The sequence below is a fragment of the Echeneis naucrates genome, chromosome 3 (genome assembly GCF_900963305.1).
Source record: "Echeneis naucrates chromosome 3, fEcheNa1.1, whole genome shotgun sequence".
Lineage (NCBI taxonomy): Eukaryota > Metazoa > Chordata > Actinopteri > Carangiformes > Echeneidae > Echeneis > Echeneis naucrates.
The window spans coordinates 6,822,501-6,843,635 of record NC_042513.1 but is presented as its reverse complement, the minus strand read 5'-3'; the positions used below and the strand labels follow the sequence as shown (position 1 = coordinate 6,843,635).

General features: G+C 40.5%; 1 protein-coding gene across 1 annotated transcript; it reads left to right on the top strand.

The window, feature by feature from the left end:
• The first annotated feature begins 1,584 nt into the window (after positions 1-1,584).
• Positions 1,585-13,741, top strand: usp8 (ubiquitin specific peptidase 8). The gene is made up of 19 exons (XM_029498743.1): positions 1,585-1,659; positions 2,336-2,527; positions 2,923-3,067; positions 3,177-3,262; positions 3,389-3,530; positions 4,144-4,186; positions 4,347-4,515; positions 4,675-4,837; positions 4,917-5,058; positions 5,465-5,742; positions 5,860-6,357; positions 6,530-6,604; positions 6,732-7,030; positions 8,904-9,125; positions 9,210-9,420; positions 10,694-10,930; positions 11,272-11,414; positions 11,623-11,755; positions 12,169-13,741. The coding sequence occupies exons 2-19, from the start codon at positions 2,424-2,426 to the stop codon at positions 12,325-12,327; spliced, it is 3,249 nt and encodes a 1,082-aa protein (XP_029354603.1). The 5' UTR covers positions 1,585-1,659; positions 2,336-2,423; the 3' UTR covers positions 12,328-13,741.
• Positions 13,742-21,135: the final 7,394 nt, after the last annotated feature.

Here is a 21,135-nt window from a genome sequence, read left to right as displayed (position 1 = left end):
TGTTATGCTTAAGCTTTTCATCGCCTTTATTACACTTAATGCAATTGTGCTCATAAAGAAATGTAAAGTCATTGATTAAAGAAGGTTAAACGCATTGGTTCCACCTCAACTGATATAAATTAAATACATAATACAGTGGCTTAAGTAATTTATGCATTCACAGAATCGTCCCTTTTTTTCCAGCTTACTTTGCTGCATCTTTCTACTGCAGCTGTGTTACTCTTTGCTTGAATAATGGATTTGAACTGCTGATGTTTTCTGCATATAACACTTTGCCCTTCTATCATGAAATGCGCTCTTTGTCTTCTCCATGGTGATTGGATACAGCAAACCTCGCCCCTTTATGTGAACATGCTCTGATCTAAAAGGTTGTAGGAAAAGGTCAGGGTTCACTAAGCCTGTGGCCTGACGCTGAATCCGAACACTCTTAAGACAGCAACCAGCAACAGCACTGCAGCTATTTGGTTTGAGTGCTTCCACCCAAAAGGAGAGCTGCATCTTATGGCTCTTAATGCTCCTTGTTTTGTCCTTATTTTTATATTCTTTTAGTTATCATATTTATTGAAATAAAATGTTGTTCTTTACTCCTGTCCGTTGGTTTGCCCACTTCTTCCGTCACACTGGTTGGTCAACAAGCACCTGACGTTTTGTCTTTTTTACAGAGACATGACATTTTTATATTTGCTGGAGCTTGGTGGCTGTCAGTTTGTTGCTTTTGTCCTTCTTCCGGGACAAAGCTGAAATTATATTTGTGTGTGATGCAACAAGTTTTGATGTCATGTTTGTTCGTGCTGATTCTGTCACTCAGTTATTACCGTTATCCTGAGATAAGCAAAGGCCATTCAACCTTACAATCTCAAAGCAAATCTCTTCAATATTGAAATACAATAACAGCGTTCCCCTAAAATATGTGTCAAGCCTTTCATTATAGGTTAGCCTAATGCATACAGTCACACCTTTTGATTTAATTACTTATTTAGCCATTGGATGTCTTAAAAGTATTACTAACACTGCAAATGTATGCACGTCTTATTGTGTTGTGCATATACAGTGAAACAGAGCAAAAATAAACACATAAGCCTGTGCAGCTTGTACAACATGATGTTTCAAAATGACAAAATAGAATTAGCAAACGTTCATTATATACAGATTTACTTCAGTTGTTCAAGTATGCGTCACAGTAGCAGGTGTAAAATGTATGGACATGGAGCAGCTGGATTTTAAAAGAGTGAGGAGCAGATGAAAGAAGAAAATCGCTACACATTGCAGCAAGGCATCGGACTGGTTTATGTGCAAATGGGTAAAGGAAGAAGAATTTATGTGTGAAGGTATATAGGAAGTATGTTCGACAGAGGGCACCATCACTTAGATTTAACCATTTACACCATCAATAAACATGACTGTAGGGTTGGTAGGCCAGGCAGAAGATAGGAGACTTTTGTCCTAGAAAGGCTGGAGGTGGTGGTGGTGTGCAAATGGAGGGGAAAGGCGGAGAGAAGGCGAAGTGTCAAATGAGCGCCAGACGATGGCAGTAATGCGACAATAAGGGATGTAGCTGCGGTTAAATTTTACCAACGAAAAAGAGGAGGAGGCGGAACAAGAAAATCAGGAAACAGCTGTCAAAAAGTAGCTGAAGTCTAAACAGCGGATCAGAGACAGGTATATTTTTTTTAAATTGGCGTTATCTCATCAAACATTTATGGGTCGGCATGATTTCTAGAGGATATCTCTTTACTGTCGGACAATATTTTATCCGTGACTGCCGGAGCTGCGGCTGATTAGCTACAGCAGCTAACCCGACGCTTAACTGCGTGAGCCTGGAGCTTAGCATGCTAACTAACGAAGGCAGAGGGCTGCCAAACTTCACATGTAATTAGCTTAACGGCGTTTGTATGCAGGGGTTATGCTTGACTATGCCAGTCTAGTAAACAGTTAGCCGACCGGCAGCTGTCCAGTCAAGATCAATGGTGGCCAGAAAACTATTTAATATTGTTGTCGTCGTTGTTGCCTTCTCCTGCGCCACCTAACAGCGACCACAGGCTAACTAATAATGGCTAATGTGCTAACAGTGGGAGCTACATAGTTTAATCTAACGTATTATCCACATGTCATGCTTTTAGCTCAATGTATAATAACTCAGGTGGTTTGAGGTAGCGAGTGGCACGTAAGGATGAGAGAAAATTCACGTATTCTACTGAAATCTGTCTGAGATCTTAATCAGAGTGTTGGGACCATAACAGTAAACATAACGGTGATGTTAACGTTAATAAATAACCAGAACTGTGTGTGTGTGTGTGTGTGTGTGTGTGTGTGTATGTGCGCTCACTTCATTTAGTTGTCACAGACATTTTTCCAGAGATGTCCAGAGCTGGTGTACAGCACTGAGTGGTTGCCTGCCTGTGACCCAACACAAATCCGCCAAGATGCCTGCAGTGTCCACCGGGCTCAAAGAGCTGTATCTGTCCACTTCTCTGGGAGAGCTCAACAAAAAGGCTGAAATCAAGCCGGACAAGACAAGCACCAGAAGGTAAACCCAGGGCCCATCCTTAGAGTTTCATCTAACTTCATTGGGATGCAGATATTTCTCAAACGCCAAGATATCAAGATATGTTTGTTTGGTCCAACCAACTGTTCAAATTGAAAAGATGCTCAGTTTACTGTGATTTATGTGAGGGATAAAAGCCTTCAACTGCCAAGTCAATCAAATAATTATTTTTTATCAAAAGTAATTGTAAAATGGATTGCTTGACTAATTAATTCAATAGTTGTTTGGTTTTGTATATATGTATATGTAATCAAAAGCCCGTTAAAACACACTGATAAAATAAATGAAGTATGGATTTGAATAACATGTCAAATATGAAAAAAAGAACTTTGCTATCACATGGGTTTAAAAATATTTCCTATTTCACTGTTTTGCAGCTATGTCCAGAGTGCCTGCAAAATCTTTAAGGCAGCAGAGGAGTGTCGTCTGGGCAGAGATGAGGAGAAAGCTTATGTCCTGTACATGAAGTATTTAACAGTATATGACATTATCAAGAAAAGACCAGAGTTCAAGCAGCAACCGGTATAGATAACAATTCTAAAACAATAACTTCTTTCTGAGTATGTTCATTAACAAACTAAAGGTGAAATGTGTTCAATATAAAGACTTGTAACTCTTTTCTATTTCAAAGGAGTATTACATGACCATGCTTGGGCCGAACAGCTTTAAGAAAGCCATTGAAGAAGCTGAAAAGCTTTCTGAAAGCCTTAAACTCAGGTTAGATGTTAGCTAATGTTGTACACATGATCGTTAATGTATGAGTTGTAAAATAGGATATCAGAACATGATTATGTAATAGTGGTTATTATGCTTTACTCAGCTAATCTTTGCATTTCTAAACAGGTATGAGGAAGTTGAGGTTCGGAAAAAACTTGAAGAGAAGGAAAGACAAGAGGAAAAAAAAAGAAGAGAAGAAATAACAGAAAAGGATAATGGGCGATCTACTCAAAAAACATTATCAGCAAACAAGAAGGATAGCAAAAAGGTAAAAACACAATTCTACCTGGAATAAAAACATGTTGAGATGTGGCAGCCACATCTCAAGTTTAAGTACAGTGGTTATCATACATTGAGGCATAGCACATTTATTGGTCAAGTAGAAAAGTCAAGATAAGGTCACTACGGTCATAAATTGAGTCATCCTCACAAAAGGACTGACCTATAGCTGAGAAGGAATTTGTTACTTGTTTCAGTTAGAGCTTTGTAAAATTTTCATTTATCTCATTCATTTATTTCCGGTTAGTTAGTTTAAGAATTATGCTTTAGCCATGTCTCAGATTAAAGCCTTCATACATTTTATTTTCTTTGCTTTGTTATACATAATAATACACATTGTAATGTAAATTAATATGGCTAAGTGTTATTTCTATCTTTTTTACCGTTATAATTGTATACTTTAGATAATACCAGTGGCAACAGCTACTACATTAACAAATTCTTGAATTGCATTATTGTACCTTAGTCTTTCATGATTTGAAGATATTTCATACAAGGAAATTTCAAATTAAGCCCAACAGAATCATTGAAGTCAACATTGTCATGTATTACAACAATTGACACAGTGCCTTTTTCTTTATTGTTGTTGTTTTTTATGTCAGATAAAAGGAGAACAGAATGAACAGAAGACTGCAACCTCCAAAGGTAAACCATATAACCAGAATAAGTCTGATAAACCTATATTGTTCTTTCTGAGACATAAGAAAACTTAAAATAATTCTTCACCAGATTATTTATTTATTTATTTATTTTATTTTTTTTACTGTTTTTAACTTGTGTTGATTTGATGACCTTTATCTTGCAGCTTTGCCAGCTGGCGGAATCACAGCTGAGAAACTTTTCCACATGATGAAGGATGATACACTTACAATAATTGTTATGGATGCCCGCAGCCACAGGGACTTTGAGGAGTCTCATATCAGAGTCACTTCCCAGACATGTATCAGTGTCCCTGAAGGGGCCATTAGTCCAGGGTGAGAAATAGTTCAGAAAAAAGTGCAAAAAAATTATTTATTCTCTCATTTTACTTGTTTTTCTATTAACTGTGGTCATGTCATTATCTATGAGACAACAAAAATGCTTTTCAAATTCTAAACCTCACCTTCTGAACTGGATTGGCATGACTTTTTCAGGATCACTGTGAATCAAATTGAGATAAAGCTACCAGAGGAGTCTAAAGAGCATTGGAGACGGCGGGGATTTGTGGACTATATAGTATTGCTGGACTGGTTCAGTTCTGTCACTGACCTGGCACTGGGCACCACGTTGCAGAGCCTCAAAGATGCTCTTTTCAAGGTAAGTTTTTGTTTTTGTACACCAGCTTATGTGTGACTCTGTCCTGTAATGTGCAATGATGTGCTCGCGCACTCCACAGTGGGACAGCATGACCATCCTTCGTAGTGAACCGCTAGTGCTGGAGGGGGGCTATGAGAACTGGCTGCTGTTTTACCCCATGTATACTACCAACGCTAAAGTTCGCCCCCCTAGACAGAATATCATCAGCACCCTCCCTCAGTGTGAGTATCATTATCACAGCTGTACAGCATATATGTCACTTGGCTTTGTCAGCAACAGTACAAATGTAGCTGCAAACAAAAATTCTTTCAGGAAAGTTTGAAAGCAAGCAAATAAAAGATATGTCTTTGGGTTTGGCTGGGTAGTTCATTAGTGATTGGCAATCAAAATTTACCAAACTATTAAAAATATGAATGTTAACTGATAACTTGAATTAATATCAGTCTTAATCTCGAGGTACCACAAAAAACAAAACAAAACAAAAAACACATACTCATTCACAAAGGCAGTATCTTATGTAAGCAGACTTTTTTCCTGATGAACAACTCATCCTTGGATTAATGTTTAATTGTTGTTGTTGTGTTTTTTTTTTTTTTTTTTTTTTTTTTTTTTTGCCCTATTTCACAGTGAACTTCAGCTACCCTTCACTAGAGGAACCAAAGCCTCCAACCCCACCCCAACCTGATCCCGAGATCATACCTGAGCCTCAGGAACCCTCAGCTCCTGTGCTGGTGAATGGAGTGATACCAGCTGATCCGCCCACATCTAAAACCTCCATGGTTAGTGACAGGTTGCACGACACGGTTGATTCCCCTGTTAAAGTGTCCACAAGTTCCGGTGTGGATCTTAATAAGAAGAACCTAGCTGAAGGCCAGTCACCTGCAACAGCCAAGGCCTTACCACAGGTACAGTATAAACCTGGGTAACTAGTAAAGCTTTTTGATAATACAAAACATGAAGAACACCATGCATTTCTAAGGATCACTCCAGTTTTTTTTATGCTCCTTATTCTCTTTACTTAGTTTGACCGTGCAAAGAAGCCCTCTGTCTGGGTGTCAGATGAGCCTAAGCCCAGCCAGAACAGTTCAGCAAAGGATCCCATCCAGAATGGCCCATTTGTCCCTGATCGTTCAGCCAAACCATCCTTCATAGCCAGCACTTCTTTGTCTAAAGAAGAACAAAGTCAGATACACTCTGATGTGGTGGCAGTGATGGAGAAGGCAAAGCAAGAGCAGGAAAAACGCCTCCAAGAGCGTCGTTTAGAGGAGGAGAGGCAGGAACGGGAGCAGAAAGAAAGAGTGGAAAGAGAAGAAATGGAGAAGAAAAAGAAAGAGGACGAAGAGATGAGATGTCAGGAGAAAAAGAGACTGGAACGGCAGAAGGCAGAAGAAGAGGAAGACAAAGACAGCAGGGCAGGAGATGAGAAAGAGAGGAGGGGAAAGGAGCAGAATTTGGACACACCCTCAAAGAGTATGTCCCTGGATTCACCTGCTCCCAACCATGTAGTCAGTGAAATTAAGGTGAGTTAAGTTCTGTCTGTAGTGCACCTTTAACATTTGTGCTCTGGAAGACCCCAGTGACTCACATGTCACAAATTGACCACAAATCAAATTAAATGCATTGAAAGTTTTTAATTATTTTTGTAAAGAGGTGTGAATCAATCAATGTGAATATGTGTTATATATTCCACAGAGGGAGCCCCTGACCAGAGCAAGAAGTGAGGAGATGGGTAGGAGTGTGCCAGGCCTTCCAGACGGTTGGATGAAGGTAACAGATGTTAAAACCTCAAATATGGTGTAATTTCGATGTAAAAATTATGCCAGGAAAATATAGGCTAAAATTTCACCATACCTGATAGTTTCCATCTATTGTGTTTTCCTCCATTTTTGGCTAGTTCCTTGACACAGTGACGGGAACCTACAGATACTACCATTCCCCAACAAACCGTGTGCACCTGTACCCTCCTGAGGTCACTGTTCCACAGACACCGCCCTCCACACCACCAACAGTTAAACAAAAACAACCACGACCTGCACAGCCGGACGCTAACCGTGAACAAGAGCGCGAGCGGTCTAAGCTGAAACGCTCGTACTCTTCTCCTGATATCAGCCAGGACCTGAGAGAGGAGGCTCAGAAGAAGGCCACTGCCCCAACCACTAATGCTGTCATACCAACCATCAACAGAGAAACCAAGTATGGCACACACATGTTCTGTGATACACTGACCAAATATGGAGCTCACATTTTTATTCTAACAATAATTTACATTCATTGCAATAGGTTGCTGATAATATTTTCTGGTGTACTTTGTGGCATTGAGCTTTTCAGTTAGTTTTTTAATGTGAAGTTTAAGCCTGCTTCACAATGAAATGTAGTCTTTTGCATGCTGGGAAAATATTCCCCTTCAGTCAAACCTAGATCAGATCTGATTTGATCTTTATTGGCGGACTCTGGTCCATAAAAACATACACGATAGAAACAACAATAAATAAATATCTATAAAATATACATTCAGGAACAGTTCACATATAGGCATTTCAGCCAATGCACCCTCAGTTTGGATGAGTAACAGAAACAGCTCATAGTGGGTTTGGAGAGTGCTATGATACTGTCTGCAGATTCATCCAGCCGTTGCATTAATTTATACATAAGAGTTCTTAACAGAGTGCTTAGCCTGTACTTTAAATAAAATCCCAATTGCATCATTATATGCAACTTGCAGTCTTTGTAAGCTTGCTTTTTTTATAACATGACCAAAGCTGTGCTGTGCAATGTGCATGAAAAAAAAAAGCCACTTTTACATTGACAGAACTCATGCCAAATTTGGGTGCAATAGTGTTAGCTTGTGCGTACAACTTATGGCATTGTATGTAAATATCATTGTCATCTGTCAGCTGGTCCATAATAATGTGCCCAAGGTATTTAGCTTTATCACAAACCTCAAGATTCACATCTGATAACTTCAGTATAGGAAATTTTAAACATTTGTTCATTTTTGTCCTGCATATTAACACAGCACTTTTACAGGGATTGTATTGTATGTCTTATTGCACACCATGCTCAGTGCAAATGTCAAGAAGCTGCTGCAGACTAGCACTACTTGGACTAAGTATCACCAGATCACCTGCATACATAAGATGATTCACAAGAGTTTCACCAATCAGACAACTCATCCATATATAAATTAAACAAAACTGGGGATAAAATTCCACCCTGTCGGACACCATTGCAAACTTCAAATGTGGATGATGATGATTTTAGTTCCCCATTTAACCTGCATAGTCTGATAAGTGTACCAATAAACCAGAACCCTCACAATGTACCCAGGGACCCCTCTTTGCTTCAGTTTATGAAGAGCTTTTTGTGGTTTACATGATCAAAAGCTTTGGAGGCATCTATGAAATACATGAGGACAAATTATTTTTTTTCTCTGTAGTTGTTTACGATTTCTTTGAGAGCATAGTTACCGAAGTCAGTGCCATGCTTTGGTTTAAGTCCAAACTGACTGTCAGAAGCATTTAATTCGATCCAACAGGATCCTTTCCATGGCTTCAGACAGAACACTGGCTAATGCTATGGCTCTGTAATTATCCGTACTCCAACTTTACCAGCCTTGTCCTTTATAACTGGAACAAGCAACACAGACAACATAGAATCTCGTAATAAGCCATGTGTCATAAAACCAGTGAAGGTGATAGCCAGAAGAGGAGATAACTTCTAGCTAGCACCTTGTGTTTTAATTCCTTGTTATTCACTACTCATGTCGGGATCATCTACATACAGCTCATTTTAAATACAGTTGAACAATGAACTATAATGCTGTCGCCACAATGCCACAATGTTATCTGTTACAGAAGTTCCTTCAACTGTGCAAGGTAAGGGTGTATTGTAGTTGTTAATTGTTCTCACCTTCTTCCAAAACTCAGTAGCACTGTTGCTTAATAGCTTCTTAGCCATGGAATCAGCCCTCACGACTCATGTATTTGTGTATGTATATGTGTGTGTATAGATATAAACACACACACACTAGTCTGGTATTTGCTCATTGTGTTCTTCTGTCCTCTAGACCTGCCAGTGCTAAAGTCTATTCTAAAGTGGAGATTGTGCGGCCGTCAGCTGCCAAAATTCGCAACCTGAATCCTTCATTTGGAGGTCTGGGTGCTTCTCTGACTGGCCTGCGTAACCTGGGAAACACATGCTACATGAACTCCATCTTGCAGTGTCTGTGTAACACACCAGCTATGGCTGATTATTTCAATAATAATTGCTACTTGGAGGACATCAACAGGTCAGGGCCCAAACAAGTGCAATTACTTTCCACGTAGGATCATATATGAGGGAATTATTGAGCCTTATGCTTTATTTCTTCCAGATACAACATCCTTGGTCATAAAGGGGAAGTTGCAGAGGAGTTTGGTGTGATCATGAAGGCTCTTTGGGCTGGTCTATATAAATGCATCAGTCCGCGAGACTTCAAGATCACCATAGGCAAGATCAATGAACAGTTTGCTGGCTATGATCAGCAAGACTCTCAGGAGCTGCTGCTGTTTCTCATGGATGGACTTCATGAGGACCTCAACAAGGTACTGCACACACTTATTTCATGCAACGCAAGGGCAGAATCACAATCTTGTAAAGATTTTGATAACTGCTAGGGACAAAAGAAAGGAAAGGAAAACATCTGAAGAGAGACAGTTGTATCCAAATATGACAGTTCTACATTAAATATTGAGTAGTACTGGGGAAAAAAAGTAGTTTATTCCTTTCGACCATGGCTGTTGTAAGGCTTGCCTTTGACTGACTACCCATGTATATTATTGCATATTATTATTTTACTGTCAATGATAAAAACATAGTCTTTTATTATATTCCTTCTTTCTTTTTTTTCACTGGGTTTCATTTTGATGGCAAATTAGAGAGTAAGTAAATAGCTGTGTGTCTTTGGTCCTCCTGCAGCAGTGTGAGTGTGGTGTGTCTGCATCTGTCTGGTCTGATGCTTTGTCAGAACCTCTTTGCATGTAGACCCAAGACATGCGTCATCGCCTGTATTTACTGATTTTTACAAACTTCATATGCATTTCAGTGGGGGACACAAATAGATGAATTATTTTCAAAAATAAAAATGATCAGGAAAAGACAATCTCCCAGCTTGATATTTATTTAGTTTTTTTTTTTTTTTTTTTTTTTAATACGTGCTTTTAAGCTCACTGATGAGTGTTAAGTTAAGCAGGGAGCACGAAGATGCTGTGATCACTGTCTCTATTCGGAGTACAGTTGGAAAATTACATCCCCCTTATTTTAGCTCTCAAACTAGTCACTCTTTCAAATTGAGAGGGGGAGTTGTCAGTTATTGTGTAACATCAGTGGATGTGTATTTCTCGAGACACACTCTCCATCTCATCACGCCCCCTTTGTGTGACGTTCAGACCTGTGTGCCATCAGGCTGGCCTCGTTCCAGTCCACTTTCCCTCCAGGCTATCTGATAATTCAGTTGGCCTAATTAATGTAATGTTAATTAGAAAGTTGTGACCTGCCTCTAGCTTGCTCTTGTCTACTATATTAAGACTAAAAATGCTGAGCCGCATGCTATTTAAAGTGAAAGAGATCAGATGGTTTCTGAAAAGTTATTTGTTAGTTGTCATTTAGAAGTTTTTTTTCTAGTGGTAACTGGTCAATTACAATTAATGAAATTATTATTATTATTTTTTTAATTATTACTATAATTATGACCAGTGTATTCTGTATTTGCCATCAGTCATTGAGCTTTATTGTGGCCATGAAGCAAGTTTTCACTAAAACCTTAAACTGCAGTTGTTCCTATATGTCATTGTGTTGTTTTTTGATCTCTGGTGTCAGGCGGACAACAGAAAGCGGTACAAAGAGGAGGAAAATGACCATCTGGATGATCAGACAGCAGCTAACCAGGCTTGGAGCAAACACAAGCTTCTGAACGAGTCCATCATTGTCGCACTGTTCCAAGGGCAGTTCAAGTCCACTGTGCAATGTCTGACTTGCCATCGCAAGTCTCGGACATTTGAGACTTTTATGTACCTGTCACTGCCTCTGGCCTCCACCAGCAAGTGTTCCTTGCAGGTCAGTTATACGTTAAATGTTTTGTATTAAAGGGTGAGTCAGGATTTTTTTTCTGTTTCCAAAAGATTTCTAAATTTGGTCCATAAGGACTTCAGTTTCCATTACAGGACTCGGATTGTTTGGAAGTCAAAAACAATTTGTACATTAAAATGAGGTTTGAGCCATAAAAGCTGTACTGTTACAGGCTTTGACAAAAATCTAATTAGCTTCTTTCTCTTGACAATCACATAAACTCTAAGGCACCATAATACTCAGACTACATCACCGTCTTCTATGTGAAAATAAATAAAAGAAGTTATATAATCTCTAACACTGTGTCTAACTCTCCCACTTCTCTGTAGGATTGTCTGAGGCTATTCTCCAAGGAAGAGAGGCTGACAGACAACAACAAGGTGTTCTGCAGACACTGCAAGGCCCACAGAGATTCCACTAAGAAACTGGAAATCTGGAAAGTCCCACCCATTCTCTTGGTACACTTAAAACGGTATGTAAAACTTTTAGTTTAATTTTGGCAAAGGCAATTATTAAATGTATATATGTTTAAAACTCACTTTTCAGAGTTTGGAACATAAAATGAAGAAACTGAAAAATTTGTGAGAGGCATTTTTAATTCAGACTATTCTAATATTTGTGACCTTTTCATATTGTGACACATTTCCACTGCTCTTCTTTAATGGGTGTAATTTTTACAGATTCTCCTATGAGGGGAGGTGGAAGCAGAAGCTGCAGACTTCTGTAGACTTCCCTCTAGACAGTCTGGACTTGTACCAATATGTCATTGGACCCAAGCAGCACCTGAAGAGATACAGCCTTTATGGAGTGTCTGTAAGTAGAGGGGAAATCAATTCATTATGGAAGTATATTTTTACAAAAACATGATGAAAATGTGCTACTGGAGAAGCCAAGATACTTCTGTATTATACTGTTTGTCTATGGATGCAAAATGAAAAAATGGTAAAATAAAAAGTAAACAGAAGAATATAAACTTAAATGAAATAGGGATATGGACAAAACAGAGATATGTATTATTGTTACTATTGCTATGCACTTATACTATTTTATCGTCCTATGTTCAAGTATTTATTTATTTTACTGGAAGTACTTCTCTGCCATGAGCACTTTACTAAGTGCCATGGACAGACAAGACCACATAGGTGCCCTAGGTGATTTATAGGGAACAATGAAATGTGATTTTCATCCATTATGAAGAACATAACATTCTTCTTTTCCACTACCAGAACCATTATGGGGGTTTAGATGGCGGCCATTACACAGCATACTGTAAGAATGCTGAAAGACAGCGCTGGTACAAGTTTGATGATCATGAGGTGTCCGAAATCTCCACCTCCACCGTCAAGTCCTCCGCAGCGTACATCCTGTTTTATTCCACCCTGTGATGGAGCTGATGGACATGAGACCACCTCACCAGTACAGCATTGCTCAAGCCTAGAGGTTTTCTTTTTCTTTGTAAAAAGAGCTGGTGCATGCAGTTGCGTGTGTGCACGCGAGGACGCACTCCAGCGAGTGGCCATCAGTTGTGGTCTGTTCCAGATCGAGGAGTGGTGCAGGCACACTGTGCAAAGCTTCAGCTACTAGAGCCCTACTAGACCTTTTAGCTGTTAAACATGCTGTCTGTTTATATTACTGATCATCTAGAGACTTACAGATGCTTCTTTGACTTCTATACCTTGGTGATCGTGCTGTAGGGCTGACAGCTGGTTTCAGAAGCTTCACTCTCATTTTCCAGATGGCCATTTTGCAGAATTGATTCTCAGCTTTCTTGTACTGTGTATACACCAGTGTTAACAGTCAGACGGCATGTATTCACTTACCAATGCTGATGTTGCACATTCAAAAATGTAAATACTTGAGGGCAACGTAAATATGTTAAGTGACCAAAATATTTTTTTTTTCTTTGAAAGCAGCAGCAGCCATTAGAGTATCACCATATTCATAAGGTCAAACCAAGTGCTTTAGGGGTTAATTCTATATAGCCTTCGGATGGTTAACAAGATCTGTAGGGGATTGAAGTTTAACTGTAAGTGTTGCAGTGTGGACACGCTTTCAGTGTGCATTCTACGTAAAGAGACAGGGGGATTGAGATTGTTGCTTGTTCATATTACCCATCATCTTGCACTCACACAATATGCAATCAGTTGAAGTTCTTTAGGTAGAAGAAATTGTTTAAAGGCAGACATTAATACTCGACAGAATGCTTTAAAACAAGACTTATGCTTGTCTTTTTTTGCATAGTTCAGCCAGTGACAGAAAAACTGGCCTGCTTCTATAAAGTTTGTAAAACTTATTCTCAGTTTAAACATATGTAACTCTTTCCATTTATTATATTCAAACGCAAATTATTCAGTAGAAATATTACTGGGATGAGTTGGCATCTTATTTTGCTAAAGCCAGTGATGTTGGTTTTGGAATTTGTAGGAGGTTGGATTTTGATTTATCTGACTAATTTTATTTCTGTGTTTTGTACAGAACCAGGAGACTATGAAGAATTTGACTTTATTCACTTTTACAAATGTGTTTGCTGCCTGACTGACTAACTGACAGGAGGAGACACAGATTATACAGATATTTTTTCTGAATGGACCAGCGACTAGAGGAGGCAGAAATTGGTTCTACTTCCAGACTACAGTTTCATTGCCTAGCATGACATCATATTGTTTTTTTTACTTGAACATGTTGATATTATTTCTTAATGCTCTAAAAGTTTCAGATATAAGGATTATATTAACCTCAAACAACTCATATGGCTATTTATTAAAACTACTTCAAATTAGTGTTTGTTTTTGTGTGAATGAACATTTCAGGATATTTTCAGCAAGTGTTCAGTCTGGACACAAATCCCTGTGGACAAGCTGAATGACACATTGCCTTGTATATTGTCTTAAATCCCTGCATATTTAAACTATACTGTAAACAAAGGTTACACAGAATCAGTTACCATATAGTAAGACAAGTCATTTGAAGATCTCAATTTTATTGCAAGTGCAGGTTTGGAGAACAAGCATCACAGGCTTTGCTTGAGTGAAAGAAAGTTAAAATGATTTTATTCATTTAGATGGAGGACATGAGAAGTCAAAACAGGGGAGTTGAAAAGTCCCATCATTGGTTTGACGTGTGACTCAAAGAGCTCCAAGTCCATGGATCTTTGGCTTTTGGAAACGCTTGCGGCTGTAGAGCAGCAAGTACGCATTTGGAGATTGCACAAGGCTGTCCTGGACCTCTCGTACAACCAAGTCATCAAAGCTATGCCAGGTCTGGCTCAAGGCGTTGTGGCACAGAGCTGTGTAATGGCCCATGTTCAGGTGACCTGCATGGTTCTAGAACAATGAGAGGGTTCATGTACAAAAACAAAAAGCCCCATAGAATCAGTTGTTTCTTAAAAAAAACAAAACAAAACTGCAATACATTGCAATACATTGCCATACTGTGACATGTCAAAAATATGCGAAAAATAAATTGCAATTAGGTACACAAACTTAAAAAAAATCTTATATGTAATAAAAAAAGTAAAACCCTGGTTATGAACTAGTACACGTGTAATAAATGCATGACAGACTATTTTTGAGCTATGGCTGCTGTTTTGAGCCAGTCTACAGCAGTTAGAATAAAATGCTTTCCCCAAAAATTAACAGACAAAAGATAATTCACCTCAACATGGTGTGTGTGAGTGAGAGAACTCACCACAACAGCATACAGACGGTATGAAGAGTAAGAGGTGCTCTGTACGGAGCTGGATACAAACGGGGTGAGATCCAGCTTCATGGAAAATGCAACATTGGTCCTCAGTTTCACCTGGTTCTTCCCTTTGCGACCAAACCTGCAGAGACATTTAAGATTTCATTGATATTTTTAGGAAGATTTTAATGGTAATGCAGCTAAAAGTGATCCCACAGAATTCTCTCAAGTCTTACATGTCTACAGGTGAGCTCATGTTTCTTCTACCCACCGTTTCAGGTGCAGCATGAGGATCTCAGGTGGTTTTTCCAAGCAAGTTAGGACGCCCGTTTCTCTCCTCAGCCCGCACACTGAACACAGCATCTGTTCTCCTCCGGTCAGGACAGTCCGCTCAAAGAACAGGGACAGGCAGTCCTGCTCAGCAGACAGACAACAGGTAATGTGAGAACGCACAGAACAGTCAGAAGAACAGGGCACATACAGTCTGGCTGATGTTTTGTTTCAAAGATGCAAAAATGGCGCTGCAAACAAAGGTACCTCAAGGGAGCACTTGATTATGGCTGGTGGGATCGGTATAGACAGAACAGTGAAGGTCTGTGTGCTGTGTGTCTGATAGTTGCAGTGCATGCAGAGAGTCCTGTAGCTTAGCTGGCCTTCAAACAGATGTGAGACAATGGTGGAGTCTCTTGGTGCAGTGGCACAGTTTCTATTTTGGTCTTGTCTTGGCTGTTGTACGGAGGAGGGCGTCTGGTGCGTTGCCGCCTTGTAAACACACAGATAGAGATTTACTTTTCCTGTTGTCGCAGTGACTTGCCACAGACAGATGCGTGTTGAGTGACAGTGCAGTTACGATGGACGTCACCGCACCTTTTTGAGGTTGTCGTGAAGCGTGTTAAGGAGTGAGAGCAGCAGTTCCTGGGCATCTTGCTGCAAGTAGTTATTGAACTGAGGGAGGATGGAGCAGAGCACAGATTTGGCCTCCACAGGAGCACAGCTAGAGCTCCTCCCCAGCCACATGTCCTCCAGCAGGCCGACAAATATCTCAGCCACCCGGCAGCTGGACCTGCAGGAACTGAACTTAACAAAATCAGAGGAGAAAACCTAACTGTCAACAGTGAGTGGGGACGGGTGTCTGAACCTTGCCAGCTCTTTGCGAGTTTCCTGATTAAGGAGGTGCTCCACCAGGGGCACAGTGGAGCACAGACACTGCAGCACAGCATTCAGGTAGCAGGAGTTTCCAGAGTTGTTCAACCCGCACACTCCTGGTCTGTTCCAGCCCCTTCTCTCCTCTTCAGTCCCCTGTACACATCTGCTGGTGTTGGCCCTGTCAGAGCAGTGACAGAACGGACCACGGCATGCAATATCAAACAATCTGTCCAGCCATATGGACAGTCACACAAACTAATCAAAGTGCAGTTTCTAAGGCTGAATGTCATCAGCAAGCTTCAGCTGTTCTCAAATGTATGTTCTGGTATCAGTGAAATCTGATATATTTGGATTTGGTAATGGCGCCTTGAGATCTGGGAAATTTTGATGGGCCTTTCCTCACATTCCAAGTTCTAATTTGCCAGACGTATAATGTAAATATGCATATTTATTAATGGGAATTATAATTAGCTACCATCTAATATTAAAAATATAAACCCATTTTGTGCTGAGAGTTGACTGTGCTGTATTGTTACACACTCTACTTTATCTTCTTTCGCTTTACTTATGTTAAGTAGTGAATAAGATACTTAATTAGTACCATGTGGGGGAAATTAGTACGTAATATGATAACAATACCATTGAAATATCTGTTAATAGAGTGCACATACATTGCTTCATGCACAACTGCATCTTAATCATATGAACCAAAAAAGAACAACAGAATATAGTTAAATATTTTTTGTGACAAAATGAATAAATGGATTGAATTCAAAGTAATCGGGAACTTCTACAGTTAGCTTTCAAAATGAAGAAAATCACCACTCCTGCTATTACTAGCAGTCAGGCTAACCTTTGTGTTGAAGGATTAATCAAACTTGCTGCTTGGTACGAACTGCTGCTTTGTTGTGGCAAAGCGGGCACGGTGACACTGGCGTCCAGGACCATCTGAGAGGCCAGAGTCCTTGTGAACTCTGTCAGGTGGATCTTCCTGCCTGAGCCTGGGGCCTGCAGAGTGTGAAGCACAAATGTGTTGATCAAGGTCACGTGTAGTATCACCCAGAGGCCTGGAAGAAACACGTCTGCCACGGACAGTGGAAGCAGAGCAGGTCCAGTCCAGCCTTGGAGGTGGGCTACGAGCTGAGAAAACGAGTCCTTGGGTGTTTGTTTCTGCAGATGTGGCTTGTCTGCTTGTATTGTGTCGGTGACAGTCCTTCTCACAGTTGGAACTAAATGAATATTGACCCCAAAGTCAGAGAAGATGTCTGTGCTGCTGCTGCTCTCACTCCAAGCAGAGCTGTCCAGTTGGACCACATGTCTGCGGCTGCAGAAAGGTCTCAGCAGGTCTTCAACCACCTGCTCAACTACAGGCTTCCTACTCTGCCTCTGAAGCTGCTCCCGACAGTACAGGGACATGTTGCACACAAACCCTGAGCTCAAGTCACAGAGGAGGGCCAGATGGAGAGGGCAGGGACCTTGGTGGTAGGAAAGTTGGTATTTCTTCACAGCCAGGTTTGGCCCAGGTGTGTATAAGGCCTGGTAGCGCCTGGTTATGTGGCTACAAAAAGCAGAGAGGATTTCCAACTTGTCTCCTTCCTCAAGCCTGGTCAGTGACAGCAGGTGTGTTTGGAAGCTGTTTCTTTTCAGGACACCCTGCCACCCATCCAGTTTCAGTGTGAGCTCGGGGCCAAAGCTGCAGCTGTCTCCTGGGGACAGACCGCTCTGGAGGACTACAGAAAACCATGTTAATGCCCCTGCGTACTCGTCCTCTGGGAGATCTGTGTTCTGCTCTTTGCTCTGGCTGAATGACGGGCGGTTAGCGCCTACCTTCACCCCAGCAGCTCTCCTGGTCAGCTCCCTGACAGCTCCTCTGTCCAGCACTTCGAGCAGGAGCTCTCTGGCTGTGTAGTAAACCTGGTAAGTGGGACCACCGTGGATCCTGGTGAGTGGCCTCACTTTTTTGGACTTGAAGATATTTGGTAAACAAAGACCGTCCCTCTGGTTACCCCTGTACACCTCACCCACAGAGCGGCACTCCTCTGACATCCAGGTGGACTCTTTCACTGACAACGCCTTTGTCTTCATTTTAGTCCGGGTAAAGGAAAATATTCTGAACACGATGACGGCTTCTTTCAAAACAGAGACCCCTGATCTGAACCCATCACATAGATGGGAGCCTCAAAAAGGCATAATTACTGTGCATCTGCATTTCCTCCCCACAGCCTGTCAGCTTGATGACTGAAGAATAAGATGTGAGACAGAACATGGTGCAGTCAAGGTGCTTCTCCTATCCTGCAAGGTGTCTGACCTACTGGGTGTACCGCACACGCACACCTGCTCTCAGGTGAAACACTCACTGACACTCATGAGACTCTGCTGTTGGCGTAAATCAACAGAAGATTTCTCCAGCCAGCCAACAGTAGCTTGGCAACCTATACACACAACTCTGAGCACAGCCATCATGACATGTTTTTGTCCTCTGTGCATGGAAGAAGAAACCTAGATTTTTAAGTTTATTATCAATTAACAATCTTTGGATGCAGCAGATGGGACTCAGATATTTAGAGGCATTTAATGCAATTCTTTGCCCTTAAATGTTAATATTTACTACACCCATATCTCTCAAAATTCTGGTGGACTTGTAAATAAAGCTCCCTCTGTACTGTATACCACGCAAGTGTCCTCAGCAGCCAGTAGGAGCCACTAGTGCAGCATAAAGTCCCACAGTCGCCTCTAGCAGATACACAGAGTCTCTCCTTTCTTTTGTGTGCTGGCATATCTTCCTGAAGAAGTGACCTAAATCTCAAGTTCATTTTTAAAGGCACAGTCTATGATCTGAATGTAATTAAAAGGGTAGTCCCATAATGTACACACACACACACACACACACACACATATACATATATATATATATATATATATATATATATATATATATATATATATATATATATACACACATACACGCACACACAGATGGGTGACCAATTGAAGGAAATGTTGTTAAATGTGTGAAATACATGGTTTGGCGAGTATGAAAATAGAGTGATGCATGTGCTACGATCTAATTGTAAACACATCTTAACTTAATTAAACCTCTACAGGAAAGTTTCGGCCGACACGTTACACAAAAACCGCTCAGTCACAAAAACAGAAGAATGGATATCGTCCAGGTGGCGAGACACATCGTTCCTCTGGCCCAGTATACACCCCATTCCCAAGTCTGGGCCATATTCAACATGATGGTCGGACACTACTTCCACATCTGGATCAATTCTGTCAGAAAGTCTTCTGACTGTCATGCAACACCAGAGGATACTGGCCAGAACCTACCCAGACCTGTAAGTACATGGGCCAGACCTGTTTCATTTTGCGATCTGAGCAATATGGAGTCCATTACCTCCAGCAGCACGTAAGCTAAAGCACCACTGAAGCTGTCCCACAAGCTTGTGACGGCCCAACACATTATTAAGACACGTCCCCTTATCTAGTCACCTGAATTTAGTTTGTATTTGCAGTAAAGATTAGTGAAAAGTCAAACAAACAACTTTGTGTTTTGAAAAACTGAGTGAGCTCTCACATTATCAGCCTGAATCTAAACAACACAGCGGTTATCGGTTCTAATGTGTGAAGTTTATCTTCGTATCCCTACCAAAGTCAGATACTGATTATGCTGCTGGGACATCAGACAGTGTATTCAATAATGCATAAGAAGGTCCTTGAAAATAAAATCTTTCAAAGTTGTTTGCCTCAAAAGCCAACCTTGAAAATTGAAAACAGGCCACTCTTACTCTGTGGATAAATGTCACGGACGTCTACAGTTCAGCCTACTGTTTTCTTCATCCATTAATCTGACCTCATCCCATAAAAATGTTCATTTTGCAGAGTTAAACACATTAATTCCTGGAAGCTGTTGAGTGAGACCACAGCTGGATCTGCAGCATTAATGGAGCTGTGTGAAGTGGAATACCTTAAAGGACATCAGCGATGGGAATGAAGGAAAGGCAAGTACGATTCAACTGCTTCCCCAGCGTATTTGTCCAAGGTGATCAGCGTAAGAGCTGGAGGTATATCTTTTTGGATTTACACACCACCTCTCTCAACAGCTGTCAGGTCAGCTCTAGCATCGAACCTCTTGTGTCACACATTGGAAAGCAAAGTAAAATAAAATAAAAGCAAAATAGTATACGAGATGATGTTGCCAGCTACAGGCAAAGAAAATGATCACCACCGGGACTTAATCACTTCATGGCAAAAATGTAAATCTATTGATGAAGTCTGCTAACGAGTTTTTGACAAACTAAGTGATATAGTAAAGTAAAGTTAGAAATGTTGGGAAGCCATTAAAAAGTGGATCATATTACATGACTCGTAAATCCAAAAGTCAGCAGGAATGAATGCTTGTAAAACATTAGCATAGATCACTCAGCTTTAATCCTTAAATCCTTTCAATGAGCCACCAAGCAATGAGCCACATGTAGGCAGCACCCACTTTCCCAGCAGATCAGCACTGTGTTTCCTGGAGGACGTTATAGTTCAACATTTCCAAATGTAATGTTTAACACATCATTCCTCAATCTCAATCCACAAACTAGAAAAAGTAATTGGCCTGCATAATTGTAGACAATACAAAGGTCCAAAATGATGCTGCTTCCACTCCTCTTGGCAGTAGATGAGTAATGTTGGTCTGCGGTGCAGATGTCAGCCTGTAAGTGTAAGTTTCAGTTGCAATAAGCAAAGTCTGGTCAGTTTCAGTGAACATTTGAAATTATGTTGTGATTTGACAGTGTTTTTACTTTGACAAGTATTTTTTTTAACATGTCAAGCAGGAGAAGTAATTTTGAACACTGAAGAGCTCATTAAATGGAGGATTATTTGTCTGTGAATTACAGATATGTTTAACAACATGAACACAAAAACAGGAGACACATTAGGCTTATTTGCTAACACGGTAAAGAGAATGTGTAATAGCATTGAAGAAATGATACATGAAAGGTTTATCTAGTGTAAACAAAAAAAAAAAAAAAAGAAAGAAGAAAATGTACTTTCTCTGTACGTGTTGCGATTTACAAGGGAGACCAAATGATTTGATGAGGGGACAATAAGTCGTCTCTAAGTGTTTTCCCGGTGTGCGTACTGAGTATATGCTGGAGCTGCGGGGTGTTGTGATAAAACCCTGCCTTCTGCCTTTGTGGGTGGAAGAACTACACAACTACCCCGAGGGCTGTGAAGAGCTCTCTTGCATAAATCAAATCCTCTTCTAAGATGAAAATATGTTAATCCATTAATATCAACAGCCATCTTTGCTCCTTCAGTGTGCCCTTGGAGCTTTCTGAACATTCAAATAAAACCTATTCATTTCTCAC

Coding starts and splice junctions, on each gene's coding strand:
- usp8 (XM_029498743.1), top strand. CDS start 2,424: ATGCCTGCAGTGTCCACCGGGCTCAAAGAGCTGTATCTGTCCACTTCT. Junction 6,358..6,529: donor ATGTAGTCAGTGAAATTAAG/GTGAGTTAAGTT, acceptor TATATTCCACAG/AGGGAGCCCCTGACCAGAGC. Junction 7,031..8,903: donor ACCATCAACAGAGAAACCAA/GTATGGCACACA, acceptor TCTGTCCTCTAG/ACCTGCCAGTGCTAAAGTCT.